This window comes from Manacus candei, unplaced genomic scaffold, assembly GCF_025592945.1.
Source record: "Manacus candei isolate 608988 ecotype Guabito, Panama unplaced genomic scaffold, ASM2559294v1 h1tg000394l, whole genome shotgun sequence".
NCBI lineage: Eukaryota > Metazoa > Chordata > Aves > Passeriformes > Pipridae > Manacus > Manacus candei.
In genome coordinates, this window is record NW_026138442.1 from 15,624 (window position 1) to 31,554 (window position 15,931).

At 60.7% G+C, this 15,931-nt stretch overlaps 2 protein-coding genes and 3 long non-coding RNA genes across 30 annotated transcripts; 3 read left to right on the forward strand and 2 right to left on the reverse strand.

Annotated features, from left to right (window-relative positions):
* Positions 1-410: 410 nt before the first annotated feature.
* Positions 411-9,908, reverse strand: LOC127465437 (deaminated glutathione amidase-like). 23 transcript variants are annotated; one of them, XM_051775903.1, is made up of 12 exons: positions 9,646-9,908; positions 8,838-8,945; positions 7,622-7,855; positions 5,595-5,698; positions 4,012-4,145; positions 3,795-3,920; positions 2,275-2,537; positions 2,081-2,133; positions 1,879-1,959; positions 1,545-1,626; positions 1,301-1,462; positions 1,009-1,102 (listed from the first exon to the last, which is right to left on the reverse strand). In XM_051775903.1, coding segments are annotated over exons 1-11 (1,314 nt in total). In that variant the 5' UTR covers positions 9,648-9,908; the 3' UTR covers positions 1,009-1,102; positions 1,301-1,335. The 23 variants fall into 23 exon arrangements, 22 of the variants coding, with proteins under 22 accessions (XP_051631861.1, XP_051631863.1, XP_051631866.1 ...); XM_051775901.1 differs by lacking the exon at positions 1,545-1,626 and having other exon boundaries at positions 411-1,102; XM_051775906.1 differs by having other exon boundaries at positions 1,078-1,381.
* LOC127465441 (uncharacterized) lies at positions 1,010-2,452 on the forward strand. 4 transcript variants are annotated; one of them, XR_007902200.1, is made up of 6 exons: positions 1,014-1,102; positions 1,246-1,381; positions 1,545-1,626; positions 1,879-1,959; positions 2,031-2,172; positions 2,304-2,452. It is a non-coding gene; the product is annotated as an uncharacterized LOC127465441 (long non-coding RNA). The 4 variants fall into 4 exon arrangements; XR_007902199.1 differs by having other exon boundaries at positions 1,010-1,102; positions 1,301-1,381; positions 1,879-2,080; positions 2,223-2,368; XR_007902198.1 differs by having other exon boundaries at positions 1,879-2,080; positions 2,223-2,368.
* PFDN2 (prefoldin subunit 2) lies at positions 9,858-14,810 on the forward strand. Its single transcript, XM_051775924.1, has 4 exons — positions 9,858-9,934; positions 12,334-12,422; positions 12,507-12,630; positions 14,563-14,810. Exons 1-4 carry the CDS (start codon positions 9,869-9,871, stop codon positions 14,734-14,736), a joined length of 453 nt encoding a protein of 150 aa, XP_051631884.1. The 5' UTR covers positions 9,858-9,868; the 3' UTR covers positions 14,737-14,810.
* Positions 12,568-13,990, reverse strand: LOC127465442 (uncharacterized). Its single transcript, XR_007902202.1, has 4 exons — positions 13,933-13,990; positions 13,566-13,713; positions 12,907-13,114; positions 12,568-12,659 (listed from the first exon to the last, which is right to left on the reverse strand). It is a non-coding gene; the product is annotated as an uncharacterized LOC127465442 (long non-coding RNA).
* LOC127465443 (uncharacterized) lies at positions 12,643-13,431 on the forward strand. Its single transcript, XR_007902203.1, has 3 exons — positions 12,643-12,722; positions 12,880-12,967; positions 13,407-13,431. It is a non-coding gene; the product is annotated as an uncharacterized LOC127465443 (long non-coding RNA).
* Positions 14,811-15,931: the final 1,121 nt, after the last annotated feature.

Consider the following 15,931-nt stretch of genomic DNA (forward strand, 5'->3'; position numbering starts at 1 on the left):
TATATTCATTAAAAACAAACAAAAAAAAAAAAAGGCAAAAATCCCCTTGAGTTCCCTTGGGGGGGTTTGGGGTTGGAGATCCAGCAGAATATTCCAGAATCCCTCGCTTTATTCCTGTCAGACTCCTTCCTCTCCTCGTGATTCCCGGGGGGTTTTCCCTCTTTTTTCCACCTTTTCTTTCCCATCCACTAAAAACAACAACAAAAAAGGGCCAAATTCCCGGGTTTTGGGGTGATTTTCCCCTCAGTTTGTCCTCAATTTTTCCCGTTTCCCCCCCAAATTCCGTTTTTTCCCTGGGGGGGTGTTCAGGATTCACCCCAAAAATTGTGATTGAGCCCCCCAAAAATGGCCTTTTCCCACAAAAAATGGCCACTTCCCTCCTAAAACAGTCGTTTTAACCCCAAAACCGGCCATTTTCCTCAAAAAAATTCCCATTATACACCTAAAAATAACCATTTTCCCCCAAAAAATTCCCGTTATACACCAAAAAATAACCATTTTCCCCCCAAAATGGCCTTTCTCACCCCCCAAAAATGGCCATTATACCTCAAAACTGGCCATTTCACCCCAAAAAAATGGCATTGCACCCCAAAAATTACCATTTAATCACTAAAAACGGCCCCCCCTCCCCAACAATTCAGCCACATTTTGGGGTCATTTCCTGTCATTTCTGTATTTTTAAAATCACAGCAGAACAAAAATCCCCCCTCGAGGCTCCTCCTCCCTCCAGGACCCCCCAAATTCGGGAGGAACCCCAAAAAAGAGGGCAGGACCCCCCCCCAAAAAAGGGGGGCGTGGCTTTGGCGCTGGGGGCCCCGAGTTGCCACATTTTGGGGGAAAAGGGGCTGATTTAGGGCAAATTGGGGCAAAATAGGGATTTTTAGGGCGCCAGTGTCACCCCTGGGGTGACCCCAAAAAGGGGGTGACCCCCAGGAAAGGGGAGGGACCCCAAAAAGAGGGGGGACACCCCATTGCTGGGGTGCTGAGCGGGTCGTTCTGGGGAGAAAGGGGCTGATTTGGGGCAAATTTGGAGCTGATTTGGGGCAGATTTGGGGATGGTTTGGGGCAGATTTGGAGCTGATTTGGGGCAGATTTGGGGATGGTTTGAGGCAAATTTGGAGCTGATTTGGGGCTGATTTGGGGCAGGTTTGGGGCTGACTCGGGGCAGATTTGGGGCTGATTTGGGGCAGACTTAGAGGAGATTTAGAGCCGATTTGGGGCAGATTTGGGGATGGTTTGGGGCAGATTTGGGGCTGATTTGAGGCAGATTTGGGGCTGATTCAGGGCAGACTTAGAGGAGATTTGGGGCTGATTTGGGGTGATGCAGATTTGGGCTCAAATGCAGGTTTTAGGACCCCAGTGCCCCTGGGCAGCCGTAGAGGTTGATTTGGGGCAGATTTGGGGCACATTTGGGTACATTTGGGCACATTCAGGGCCCCGGTGCCCCCAGGCAGCCGTAGAGGTTGATTTGGGGTGGATTTGGGGCACATTTGGGTAGATTTGGGGCAGATTCAGGGCCCCGGTGCCCCCGGGCAGCCGTAGAGGTTGATTTGGGGCACATTTGGGGCACATTTGGGTACATTTTGGGCACATTCAGGGCCCCGGTGCCCCCGGGCAGCTGTAGAGGTTGATTTGGGGTGGATTTAGGGCCCTGGTGCCCCCAGGCAGCCGTTCAGGTTGATTTGGGGTGGATTTGGGGCACATTTGGGTAGATTTAGGGCACATTCAGGGCCCCGGTGCCCCGGGGCAGCCGTAGAGGTTAATTTGGGGCACATTTGGGCACATTCAGGGCCCCGGTGCCCCCGGGCAGCTGTAGAGGTTGATTTGGGGCAGATTTGGGCACATTCAGGGCCCCGGTGCCCCCGGGCAGCCGTAGAGGTTGATTTGGGGCACATTTGGGGCACATTTGGGTACATTTGGGCACATTCAGGGCCCCGGTGCCCCCGGGCAGCCGTACAGGTTGATTTGGGGCACATTTGGGGCAGATTTGGGCACATTCAGGGCCCCAGAGCCCCTGGGCAGCCGTAGAGGTTGATTTGGGGTGGATTTAGGGCCCCGGTGCCCCCGGGCAGCCGTTCAGGTTGATTTGGGGTGGATTTGGGGCACATTTGGGGCAGATTTGGGCACATTTGGGTCCATTCAGGGCCCCGGTGCCCCCGGGCAGCCGTAGAGGTTGATTTGGGGTCCATTCAGGGCCCCGGAGCCCCCGGGCAGCCGTAGAGGTTGATTTGGGGCACATTTGGGGCAGATTTGGGCACATTAGGGTCCATTCAGGGCCCCGGAGCCCCCGGGCAGCCGTAGAGGTCGCGGCGGCGATGCCCCTGCACCGGGAGGTCCCTCCGGACGCGCTGCAGGTACTCGAGGTCGATGTCGGCGAGGCAGAGCCCGGGCCCCTCGTGGCACTGGGCCACCACCGTGCCCCACGGGTCGGCCACCAGCGAGTGCCCGAAGGACACCCGGGCCTCGTGGTGCCGCCCGGTCTGAGCCGCCGCCACCACGTAGCACTGGCACTCGATGGCCCGGGCACGGAGCAGCACCTGGGGGGGAGATATGGGGATATGGGGGAGAAATGGGGGATATGGGGGGCACTCGATGGCCCGGGCACGGAGCAGCACCTGGGGGGGCACCAGAGGGGTCATTGTGGGGCAAAATAAGGGATATGGGGGGCACTCGATGGCCCGGGCATGGAGCAGCACCTGGGGGGGAGATATTGGGGCTATGGGGGGGAAATGGGGGCTATGGGGGGCACTCGATGGCCCGGGCACGGAGCAGCACCTGGGGGGGAGATATGGGGGGCACCAGAGGGGTCATTGTGGGGCAAGATAAGGGATATGGGGGGCACTCGATGGCCCGGGCACGGAGAAGGACCTGGGGGGGAGATATGGGGGATATGGGGGGCACCAGAGGGGTCATTGTGGGGCAAAATAAGGGATATGGGGGGCACTCGATGGCCCGGGCATGGAGCAGCACCTGGGGGGGAGATATGGGGATATGGGGGGGTACAGGAGGGATATGGGGGGCACTCGATGGCCCGGGCACGGAGCAGCACCTGGGGGGGATATGGGGGGGAAATGGGGGATATGGGGGGCACTCGATGGGCTGGGCATGGAGAAGGACCTGGGGGGGCACCGGGGGGGATATGGGGGCACTTGGGGGGCACAGAGGGCACCTTCTGGGGCACAGGGGGGTTCACCCTGGTGGGATTTGGGGACACTTGGAGGGTCACTGGCGGGATTTGGGGCAGTGGAGGACACAGGGGGCACTCAGAGCGATGCCGAGGGTCCCAGGGGTGTCCTGGGGGGTTCACCCTGGCAGGATTTGGGGGCACTTGTGGTGGTGGAGGACACAGGGGGCACTCGCAGCGATGCCGAGGGTCCCAGGGGTGTCCCGGGGGGGTTCACTCTGGCAGGATTTGGGGGGGTGGTGGACACAGGGGGCACTCGGAGCAATGCCAAGGGTCTCGGGGGTGTCCTGGGGGGGTTCACCCTGGTGGGATTTGGGGGGCACTTGGAGGGTCACTGAGGGGGCACAGGGGGGTTCACCCTGGCAGGATTTGGGGGCACTTGGGGTGGTGGACACAGGGGGCACTCGGAGCAATCCCAAGGGTCCCGGGGGTGTCCCGGGGGGGTTCACCCTGGTGGGATTTGGGGGCACTCAGAGCGATGCCGAGGGTCCCGGGGGTGTCCGGGGGGTTCACCCTGGTGGGATTTGGGGGCACTTGGGGTGGAGGACACAGGGGGCACTCAGAGCAATCCCAAGGGTCCCGGGGGTGTCCCGGGGGTGCCCCCACTCACCTCCCAGTGGGCAGCCCCGGTGGGCACGGTGAAGGCCGAGGGGTAGGCGAGGATTTGGGCTCCCTGGGCCCGCAGGGCCAGCGCCAGCTCCGGGAAGCGCAGGTCGTAACACACGGCCAGGCCCAGCTGGATTTTTGGGAATACCGGGACACAAGGGGGGGTCACTCGGGGTCGGGGGGCACCCCCTTTCCCCCCGGGGTGGGCAGGGGGGCCGTACCTTGCCCACGGGGGTGTCCACGGGGGGCAGGATGGCGGGGCCGGGGTTGGTGAAGCCGCTCTCGCGCAGGGACGGCCCCCCGGGCAGGTCCACGTCAAACAGGTGGGTCTTGCGGTAGGTGCTCACCAGGGAGCCTGGGGGAGAGGGAATGTTGGGAATGTTGGGAATGGGGGGCATTCCGGGGGATGGGGGGAATGGGGGGACAGCCCAGGGAATGGGGGGAATGGGGGGAATGGGGGGACATTCCGGGGAATGTTGGGAGTGTTGGGAATGGGGGGCATTCTGGGGGATGGGGGGAATGGGGGGACAGCCCAGGGAATGGGGGGAATGGGGGGAATGGGGGGACATTCCGGGGAATGTTGGGAGTGTTGGGAATGGGGGGCATTCTGGGGGATGGGGGGAATGGGGGGAATGGTGGGAATGGGGGGATAGCACAGGGAATGTTGGGAATGGGGGATAGCACAGGGAATGTTGGGAATGGGGGATAGCACAGGGAATGTTGGGAATGGGGGGGCATTCTGGGGAATGGGGGGAATGTTGGGAATGGGGGGGCATTCCAGGGGATGGGGGGAATAGGGGGGACAGGGGAACAGCCCAGGGAGTGTTGGGAATGGTGGGAATGAGGGGACAGCCCAGGGAATGTTGGGAATGGAGGGACAGCCCAGGGTTTGGGAGTGTTGGGGGTGAAGGGACATTCCAGGGAATGTTGGGAATGGGGGGAGTGCGGGGCATCCCGGGGAATGGGGGGAATAGGGGGAATGGGGGGAATAGGGGGAATGGGGGGATAGCACAGGGAATGTTGGGAATGGGGGGATAGCACAGGGAATGTTGGGAATGGTGGGAATGGGGGGACAGCCCAGGGAAGGTTGGGAATTGCGGGACAGCCCAGGGAGTGTTGGGAGTCTTGGGGGTAAAGGGACATCCCAGGGAATGTTGGGAATGAGGGGAATGGGGGGGCATTCCGGGGAATGTGGGGAATGGGGGGAATGGGGGGACAGCCCAGAGAGTGTTTGGAACGAGGGGAATGTTGGGGGTGAAGGGATATCCCAGGGAATGTTGGGAATGTTGGGAATGTTGGGGATGGGGGGGCATTCCGGGGAATGTTGGGAATGGGGGGATAGCACAGGGAATGTTGGGAATGGGGGGATAGCACAGGGAATGTTGGGAGTGTTGGGAGTGAAGGGACATCCCCGGAAATGTTGGGGGATAAAACAGGACCCGGGGAGATCCCGAGGGCTGGGAATCTTGGGGGGGACACAGGGGGTGCCAGGGGGACGTGGGGAAGGTCAGGAATGTCGGGAACGTCGGGATCCAGGGCTCCCATCCAGCAGGATGGGGCAGTTGGGGACACAGGGGGACATCAGGAGGGTCGGGAATGTCGGGATCCAGGGCTCCCACCGGAGCTGTCCAGCAGGATGTGGCAGTTGGGGACACAGGGGGTGGCAGGGGGACATCAGAAGGGTTGGGAATGTCGGGATCCAGGGCTCCCACCGGAGCTGTCCAGCAGGATGTGGCAGTTGGGGACACAGAGGGTGACAGGGGGACACTGTGGGGTCAGGAATTTTGGGATCCAGGGCTCCCACCAGAGCTGTCCAGCAGGATGTGGCAGTTGTAGATCCGGCCGGTCGTGTCCCAGTCGGAGCCGCGCTCGTGGAAACCCCCGAGGGAGAGCCAGACATCACATTCCCTGGGATGGAGAGAGCCAGACATCACATTCCATGGGGACAGGAGAGTCAGACATCACATTCCATGGGATGGGGAGAGCCAGACATCACATTCCATGGGGACAGGAGAGCCAGACATCACAGTCCCTGGGGATAGAGGGACAGGAGAGCCAGACATCACATTCCCTGGGGATGGGAGAGCCAGACATCACATTCCATGGGATGGAGAGAGCCAGACATCACATTCCATGGGGACAGGAGAGTCAGACATCACAGTCCCTGGGGACAGGAGAGCCAGACATCACATTCCATGGGATGGGGAGAGCCAGACATCACATTCCATGGGGACAGGAGAGCCAGACATCACAGTCCCTGGGGATAGAGGGACAGGAGAGCCAGACATCACATTCCCTGGGGATGGGAGAGCCAGACATCACATTCCATGGGATGGGGACACAGGGACACATCACATTCCATGGGAACAGGGACACATCATATTCCTTGGGGATGGTGGGACAGGCACACGTCACATTCCATGGGGACACAGGGACACATCACATTCCTTGGGGACACAGGGACAGGGACACATCACATTCCCTGGGATGGGGACAGGGACACATCACATTCCTTGGGGACACAGGGACAGGCACACATCACGTTCCCTGGGATGGGGACAGGGGCACACGGGACCCCCCGCCCTGCCCTTGTCCCCAGCCCTGTCCCCGTTCCTGGTTTTGTCCCCAGTGCCATCCCTGACCCCATTCCTGTCCCAAACCCTGTCCCTGAGCCCTGTCCTTGTCCCAAACCCTGTCCCTGACCCTGTTCCTGTCCCAAACCCTATCCCTGACCCCATTCCTGTCCCAAACCCTGTCCCTGACCCCATTCCTGTCCCAAACCCTATCCCTGACCCCTGTCCTTGTCCCAAACCCTGTCCCTGACCCTGTTCCTGTCCCAAACCCTGTCCCTGACCCTGTTCCTGTCCCAGCTGTTCCAGGTGTGTCCCCAGTTCCCCCAGCTGCCCCAGGTGTGTCCCCAGTTCCCCCAGTTCCCCCAGTTCCCCCCAGTCCCCCGTACCTGGCCAGCTGCCGGTACCTGCCCACGGTGTGTCCCCAGTTCCCCCAGTCCCCCCAGTTCCCCCCAGTTCCCCCAGTCCCCCCAGTCCCCCCAGTTCCCCCATACCTGGCCAGCTGCCGGTACCTGCCCACGGTGTGTCCCCAGTTCCCCCAGTTCCCCCCAGTCCCCCCAGTTCCCCCCAGTCCCCCATACCTGGCCAGCTGCCGGTACCTGCCCACGGTGTGTCCCCAGTTCCCCCAGTTCCCCCCAGTTCCCCCAATTCTCCCAGTTCCCCCAGTTCCCCCAGTCCCCCCAGTTCCCCCCAGTTCCCCCCAGTCCCCCCAGTTCCCCCCAGTTCCCCCAGTCCCCCCAGTTCCCCCCAGTTCCCCCAGTTCCCCCCAGTTCCCCCCAGTCCCCCCAGTTCCCCCCAGTTCCCCCAGTTCGCCCAGTGTCCCCAGTTCCCCCCAGTTCCCCCCAGTCCCCCCAGTTGCCCGTACCTGGCCAGCTGGCGGTACCTGCCCACGGTGTGTCCCCAGTCCCCCCAGTTCCCCCCAGTCCCCCCAGTCCCCCCAATCCCCCATACCTGGCCAGCTGCCGGTACCTGCCCACGGTGTGTCCCCAGTTCCCCCAATTCTCCCAGTTCCCCCAGTTCCCCCAGTCCCCCCAGTTCCCCCAGTCCCCCCAGTCCCCCGTACCTGGCCAGCTGGCGGTACCTGCCCACGGTGTGTCCCCAGTCCCCCCAGTTCCCCCCAGTCCCCCCAGTCCCCCCAATCCCCCATACCTGGCCAGCTGCCGGTACCTGCCCACGGTGTGTCCCCAGTTCCCCCAATTCTCCCAGTTCCCCCAGTTCCCCCAGTCCCCCCAGTTCCCCCAGTCCCCCCAGTCCCCCGTACCTGGCCAGCTGCCGGTACCTGCCCACGGTGTGCCCGTCCAGGGGCTCTGCCAGGCTCAGGCTCTGCTCGGGGCCGTGCCCGATGAAGTCGAAGCCCTCGGGCAGGAACACGAGCCGGGCCCCCCGTCCCGCCGCCTCCCGCACCAGCGCCGAGCACTGGCACCAGTTGTGCTCCTTGTCCGGGGTGGAGGTCACCTGGGCCACGGCCACCGTGGCACGGGGGGGCACTGACATCCTGGGGGGGGACAGGGGGCACCTCAGGGGGCACCCCATGGGGATGGGGGCACACCACAGGGATGGGGGTCACTCCTTGGGGACTGGGGTCACCCCACAGGGACAGGGGTCACCCCAGTGGCACCAGTTGTGCTCTTTGTCCAAGGTCGAGGTCACCTGGGCCACGGCCACCGTGGCACGGGGGGGCACTGACATCCTGGGGGGGACAGGGGGCACCTCAGGGGGCACCTCACGGGGACTGGGGGCATTTCAGGGGGCACCTCATGGGGACTGGGGTCACCCCAGTGGCACCAGTTGTGCTCCTTGTCCGGGGTCGAGGTCACCTGGGCCATGGCCACCGTGGCACGGGGGGGCACTGACATCCTGTGGGGGACAGGGGGCACCTCAGGGGGCACACCATGGGGATGGGGGCAACCCAGGAGGCCAGGGGGCACACCATGGGGACTGGGGGTCACCTCATGGGGACTGGGGGCACCCCACAGGGATGGGAGTCACCCCAAGGGATGGGGGTCACCCCACAGAGATGGGGGTTACCCCACAGGGATGGGGGTCACCCCATGGGGACTGGGGTCACCCTACAGGGATGGGGGTCACCCTACAGGGATGGGGGTCACCCCATAGTGATGGGGGTCACTCCTTGGGGACTGGGGTCACCCCACAGGGATGGGGGTCACCCCATGGGCACTAGGGTCACCCCACGGGGACAGGGGTCACCCCACGAGGATGGGGGTCACTCCTTGGGGACAGGGGTCACCCTACAGGGACAGGGGTCACCCAATGGGGACTGGGGTCACCCCACAGGGATTGGGGTCACCCCACAGGGATGGGGGTCACCCCACGGGGACTGGGGTCACCCCAAGGGATGGAGGTCATCCCACAGGGATTGGGGTCACCCCCAGGTCCCTCCTCCCCCCCCGAGGTCCAGGGTCACCCCCAGGTTCCCCCCCTCTCCTGAGGGTCGCCCCACGAGCCCCCCCCGGTACCTGCCCGCGGTCCCGCAGCTCTGGGGGGCTCGGGGGGGTCTCTGGGGAAGTCTCTGGGGGGGTCCCGGGGGGCGGCAGCACAGCAGGGCCCGGGGGGCCGCCCTCAGCCTGGGGGGGGAACACCCCGGAGTGGGGAGGGGGCACGGGGCTGGCACGGGGGGGAAAGAACCCCCGAACCGGGACCCCAAAGTGCCCCCAGACCCCCCCAGACTGCCCCGGGTCAGACCTCGAAGTGCCCCCAGACCCCCCCAACTGCCCCCAGTACTCCCAGTACCCCCCCCAAGCCCCCTCCCAGTGCTCCCAGTTCCTCCCAGTGCCCTCCCAGTATCTCCCAGTCCCCTTCCAGTTCCTCCCAGTGACTCCCAAACCCCCTCCCAGTGCTCCCAGTGCTCCCAAACCGCCTCCCAGTGCTTCCAGTAACCCTTCCCAGTGACTCCCAAACCCCTTCCCAGCGACTCCCAGTGCCCCCGAACCTCCTCCCAGTGCCCCCAGTGCTCCTCCCAGTGCTCCCAGTGCCCCCAAACCCCCTCCCAGTGCCCCCCAAACCCTCTCCCAGTGCTCCCAGTAACCCCCAACCCCCCTCCCAGTTCTCCCAGTGCCCCTCAAACCCTCTCCCAGTGCTCCCAGTGCCCCCCAAACCCTCTCCCAGCGCTACCAGTGAGTATTCCCGGTGCTCCCTGTAACCCCTTCCAACGCTCCCAGTGACCCGTCCCAGCGCTCCCAGTCCCTCGCAGCGCTCCCAGTGACCTCGTCCAGTGCCCCCAGTCCCTCCCAGTGCTCCCAGTCCCTCCCAGTGCCCCCCCCTCACATTCCCCTCCGGACGCTCCGCGATCAAAGTCCCCCCCACGGCCCTGCCCTCATCCAACATGGCGGCGCCCATGCCGCCCTCACCCGCCCGAATCAAAGATGGCGGAGGGGGAGCTGCCCTCATCCAACATGGCGCCGCCCTCGCCCGCCCGCCTCAAACATGGCGGCGCCGGAAGCCACGCCCCCTGCCTCGGCCTGGCCCGGAAAGGGGGCGGAGCCTCAAGATGGCGGAGAGCGGGAAGGGCCGGGGGGGGAACCCGGGAACCGGGAAAGGGCTGAGCCCTGAACAGGTGAGGGGAGCGAGGGGGAACGGGGTGTGAGAGGGGAACGGGGTGTGAGGGGAAAATAGAGTGTGAGGGGAAAGGGCTGAGCCCTGAACAGGTGAGGGGAGCGAGGGGGAATGGGATGTGAGAGGGGAATGGGGGTGTGAGGGGAAAATAGAGTGTGAGGGGAAAGGGCTGAGCCCTGAACAGGTGAGGGGAGTGGGGGGGAACGGGGTGTGAGAGGGGAAAATGGGGTGTGAGGGGAAAATAGAGTGTGAGGGGAAAATAGAGTGTGAGGGGAAAGGGCTGAGCCCTGAACAGGTGAGGGGAGCGAGGGGAAATGGGGTGTGAGAGGGGAAAACAGAGTGTGAGGGGAAAATGGGGTGTGAGGGGAAAGGGCTGAGCCCTGAACGGGTGAGGGGAGCGAGGGGGAATGGGGTGTGAGAGGGGAAAACAGAGTGTGAGGGGAAAATGGGGTGTGAGAGGAAAGGGCTGAGCCCTGAACGGGTGAGGGGAGCGAGGGGGAATGGGGTGTGAGAGGGGAATGGGGGTGTGAGAGGGGAATGGGGTGTGAGAGGGGAATGGGGCTGTGAGGCGGAACGGGGTGTGAGAGGGGAAAATAGAGTGTGAGGGGAAAGGGCTGAGCCCTGAACGGGTGAGGGGAAAATAGGGATGAGAGAGGGAAACAGGCATGTGAGGGGGAAATGGGGCGTGAGGGGACAATGGGAGGTGAGGGGGAAATGGGGTGTGAGGGGTCTCCCCGTGCCCCCAGTAGGGGTAAACCCTGTCCCCGGGGGTCCCACCCCAGTCCTGGGGGTCTCCCATCCCAGGAGGTGTCCCCTATCCCAGTGTTCTCATCCCCAGTCCCGGGGGTCTCCTCCCATCCCATCCCATCCCTGTTCTCTCCATCCCATCCCTTCCAATTCCCTCCATCCCATCCCATCCCATCCTTTCCATCCAGTCCCCTTCATCCCATCCCCTCTATGCCATCCCATCCCATCCCATCCCAGGAGGTGTCCCCTATCCTGGGGGATCCCATCCCCAATCCCGGGGGTCTCCTCCCATCCATCCCATCCCATCCCAGGTGTTGTCCCCTATCCCAGGGGATCCCATCCCAATCCTGGGGGTCTCCCCCCATCCCAGATGGTGTCCCATATCCCAGTGTTCCCATCCCCAATCCAAGGGGTCTCCCATCCCAGATGGTGTCCCCTATCCCAGGGGATCCCATCCCCAATCCCAGGGGTCTCCTCCCATCCCATCCATCCCATCCCATCAATCCTATCCCATCCCCTCCCCTCCATCCCATCCCATCCATCCCATCCCATCCCATCCCATCCCATCCCATCCCATCCCATCCCATCCCATCCCCAGTGGTGTCCCCTATCCCAGGGGATCCCATCCCCTATCCCAGGGGATCCCATCCCATCCTAGTGTTCCCATCCCAGGTGGTGTCCCCTATCCCAGTGTTCCCATCCCATTCCAGGTGGTGTCCCCTATCCCAGTATTCCCAGTGTTCCCATTGCAGGTGGTGTCCCCTATCCCAGTATTCCCAGTATTCCCAGTGTTCCCATTCCAGGTGGTGTCCCCTATCTCAGGAGGTGTCCCCTATCCCAGGAGGTGTCCCCTATCCCAGTATTCCCAGTGTCCCCTATCCCAGTATTCCCAGTGTCCCCTATCCCAGTATTCCCAGTATTCCCAGTGTCCCCTATCCCAGTATTCCCAGTATTCCCAGTATTCCCAGTGTTCCCATTGCAGGTGGTGTCCCCTATCCCAGTGTCCCCTATCCCATGGGATCCCATCCCAGTGTTCCCAGTATTCCCAGTGTCCCCTATCCCAGTGTTCCCAGTATTCCCAGTGTCCCCATTCCAGGTGGTGTCCCCTATCTCAGTATTCCCAGTATTCCCAGTATTCCCAATGTCCCATTCCAGGTGGTGTCCCCTATCCCAGTATTCCCAGTATTCCCAGTATTCCCAATGTTCCCAGTGTCCCCATTCCAGGTGGTGTCCCCCATCCCAGTATTCCCAGTATTCCCAGTGTCCCCATTCCAGGTGGTGTCCCCTATCCCAGTATTCCCAGTGTTCCCAGTATTCCCAGTGTCCCCATTCCAGGTGGTGTCCCCTATCCCAGTATTCCCAGTGTCCCCTATCCCAGTGTTCCCAGTATTCCCAGTGTCCCATTCCAGGTGGTGTCCCCTATCCCAGTATTCCCAGTGTTCCCAGTATTCCCAGTGTCCCATTCCAGGTGGTGTCCCCTATCCCAGTATTCCCAGTGTTCCCAGTATCCCCAGTGTCCCATTCCAGGTGGTGTCCCCTATCCCAGTATTCCCAGTGTCCCATTCCAGGTGGTGTCCCCTATCCCAGGAGGTGTCCCCTATCCCATGGGATCCCATCCCAGTGTTCCCAGTATTCCCAGTATTCCCATTCCAGGTGGTGTCCCGCTTTAACCGGCTCCGGCAGGACCAGCGGGGTTTGGCCTCCAAAGCCGCCGAGCTGGAGCTGGAGCTCAACGAGCACAGGTGGGTCCTTGGGGGGGTCCTAAAGGGCTTTTGGGGGGGTCCCCTCACCCCCCCTGACCCCCCAAAATTCCCAAACCCCCCCAGCCTGGTGATCGAGACCCTGCGGGAGGTGGATCCCACCCGGAAGTGCTTCCGCATGGTCGGGGGGGTCCTGGTGGAGAGGACGGTCAAGGAGGTGCTGCCGGCCCTGGAGAGCAACAAGGAGCAGGTGAGGGGGGGTGGGACCCCAAAAATGCACTGGGGCACCCCAAAAATCACACTGGGAACACCCAGAAATCATCTGGGAACCCCCAGGAGCAGGTGAGGGGGTGGGATCCCAAAAACACACTGGGGCACCCCAAAAATCATCTGGGAACACCCAGAAATCATCTGGGAACCCCCAGGAGCAAGTGAGGGGCTGGGGCACCCCAAAAATCATCTGGGAACCTCCTGAACCCCCCCGAGCAACAAGGAGCAGGTGAGGGGGGGGGACCCCAAAAACCACACTGGGACACCCCAAAAATCATCTGGGAACCTCCTGAACCCCCCAGAGCAACAAGGAGCAGGTGAGGGGGGGGGGACCCCAAAAACCACACTGGGACACCCCAAAAATCATCTGGGAACCTCCTGAACCCCCCAGAGCAACAAGGAGCAGGTGAGGGGGGGGGGACCCCAAAAACCACACTGGGACACCCCAAAAATCATCTGGGAACCTCCTGAACCCCCCAGAGCAACAAGGAGCAGGGGAGGGGTGGGGACCCCAAAAATACACTGGGACATCCCAAAAAACACACTGGGAACCTCCTGAATTCCCCAGAGCAACAAAGAGCAGGTGAGGGGGTGGGACACCGCAAAAAACACACTGGGACCCCCCAGAAACACACTGGGACCCCCCAAAAATCATTTGGGAATTCTCAGAGAAACCAGGAGCAGGTGAGGGGGGTGGGACCCCCCAAAAAACACACTGGGGCACCCCAGAAATCATCTGGGAACCCCCAGGAGCAGGTGAGGGGGGTGGGACCCCAAAAAACACACTGGGGCACCCCAAAAATCACACTGGGACCCCCAAAAAATCATCTGGGAACTCTCAGAGAAACCAGGAGCAGGTGAGGGGGGTGGGACCCCCAAAAATACACTGGGACACCCCAAAAAACATCTGGGAACCTCCTGAACCCCCCAGAGCAACAAGGAGCAGGTGAGGGGGGTGGGACCCCAAAAACACACTGAGGCACCCCAAAAATCATCTGGGAACACCCAGAAATCATCTGGGAACCCCCAGGAGCAGGTGAGGGGGTGGGACCCCAAAAATACACTGGGGCACCCCAAAAAACATCTGGGAACACCCAGAAATCATCTGGGAACCCCCAGGAGCAAGTGAGGGGGTGGGACCCCAAAAATACACTGGGGCACCCCAAAAACACACTGAGACACCCCAAAAACACACTGGGACCCCCAAAAAATCATCTGGGAACACCCAGAAATCCTGTGGGAACCCCCAGGAGCAGGTGAGGGGGGTGGGACCCCAAAAAACACAGTGGGATCCCCCAAAAAACACACTGGGAACCTCCTGAACCCCCCAGAGCAACAAGGAGCAGGTGAGGGGGGGGACACCCCAAAAACACACTGGGACACCCCAAAAAACACACTGGGAACCCCCAGGAGCAGGTGAGGGGTGGGACCCCAAAAAACACACTGGGACACCCCAAAAATCATCTGGGAACTCTCAGAGAAACCAGGAGCAGGTGAGGGGGGGGACACCCCAAAAACACACTGGGGCACCCCCAAAAATCATCTGGGAACCTCCTGAACCCCCCAGAGCAACAAGGAGCAGGTGAGGGGGGGGGACACCCCAAAAACACACTGGGGCACCCCAAAAATCATCTGGGAACACCCAAAAATCATCTGGGAACCCCCAGGAGCAGGTGAGGGGGTGGGACCCCAAAAAACCAGACTGGGACCCCCCAAAAATCATTTGGGAATTCTCAGAGAAACCAGGAGCAGGGGAGGGGGGTGGGACCCCCAACCTTCCCCCAGAACCCCCCAAACTGCCCCAAATCCCCAAACTGCCCCAAATCGCCCCCAAACTGCCCCAAATCCCCCCCAAAATCACCCCCCGCCCCCCCCAAGCCCCCCCTGACCCCTGTCCCCCCGTTATTCCCAGATTTCCAAGCTGATCGAGGCCCTGGCCCAGCAGCTCCAAGCCAAGGGCCGGGAGCTGACGGAATTCCGGGAGCGCCACAACATCCGCCTGGTGGGGGAGGAGGAGCCCAAACAGCCCCCCCGGGACGGCCCCGAGGGGGGCAAGGGGGGCAGCGCGGGGGTCCTGGTGTCCTGACCCCCCCGGGGGGCAATTCCGGGGGTTTGGGGCCATAAATGTGGATTTTTGGGGTAATAAATGTGGATTTTTGGGGTAATAAATGTGGATTTTTGGGGTAATAAATGTGGATTTTTGGGTAAATAAAGGTGGGTTTTTGGGGTAATAAAAGGGTCAGTAAAGTGGATTTTTTGGACAATAAAGGTGGATTTTGGGGGTAATAAAGGTGGATTTTTGGGTAAATAAAGGTGGATTTTTGGGGCAGTAAAAGGTGGATTTTTGGGGCAGTAAAAGGTGGATTTTTGGGGCAATAAAGGTGGATTTTGGGGTAATAAATGTGGATTTTTGGGTAAATAAATGTGGGTTTTTGGGGTAATAAAGGTGGATTTTTGGGGTAATAAATGTGGATTTTTGGGGTAATAAAAGGGTCAATAAAGGTGGATTTTTGGGTAAATAAAGGTGGGGTTTTGGGGCAATAAAAGGTGGATTTTGGGGGCAATAAAGGTGGATTTTTGGGGCAATAAAAGGTGAGTTTTTGGGTCAGTTAAGGGGATTTTTGGGGCAATTAAGGTGGATTTTTGGGGTCAATAAAAGGTGGGGTTTTGGGGCAATAAAGTGGATTTTTTGGGCAGTAAAAGGGTCAATAAAGTGGATTTTTGGGTAAATAAATGTGGATTTTTGGGGCAATAAATGTGGATTTTGGGGCAATAAATGTGGATTTTGGGGCAATAAATGTGGATTTTTGGGGCAATAAAGGTGGATTTTTGGGGTAATAAATTTGGATTTGTGGGGCAATAAAAGGTGGGTTTTTGGGTCAGTAAAGTGGATTTTGAGGGCAATAAAGGTGGATTTTTGGGGTAATAAATGTGAATTTTTGTGGCAATAAAGGTGGATTTTTGGGGCAATAAAGGTGGATTTTTTGGGCAATAAAAGGTGGGGTTTTGGGGCAATAAAAGGAGAAAGAGCCCAAAATGGGGGGGAGGGACCCCAAAATGAGGGACTGGGACTCCAAAATGGGGGGGAGGGACCCCAAAATTGGAGTAATAGACCCCAAAATGGGGGGGAAACACCTCAAAATGGGGGAGAGACCCCAAAATGGGGGAGAGAGAGACCCCAAAATGAGGGGGGAAAGACCCTAAAAGTGTCAGAATGGACCCCAAAATAAGGGGGGTAAGACCCCAAAATGGGGGAGTGGGACCCAAAATGGGGGGGAGTG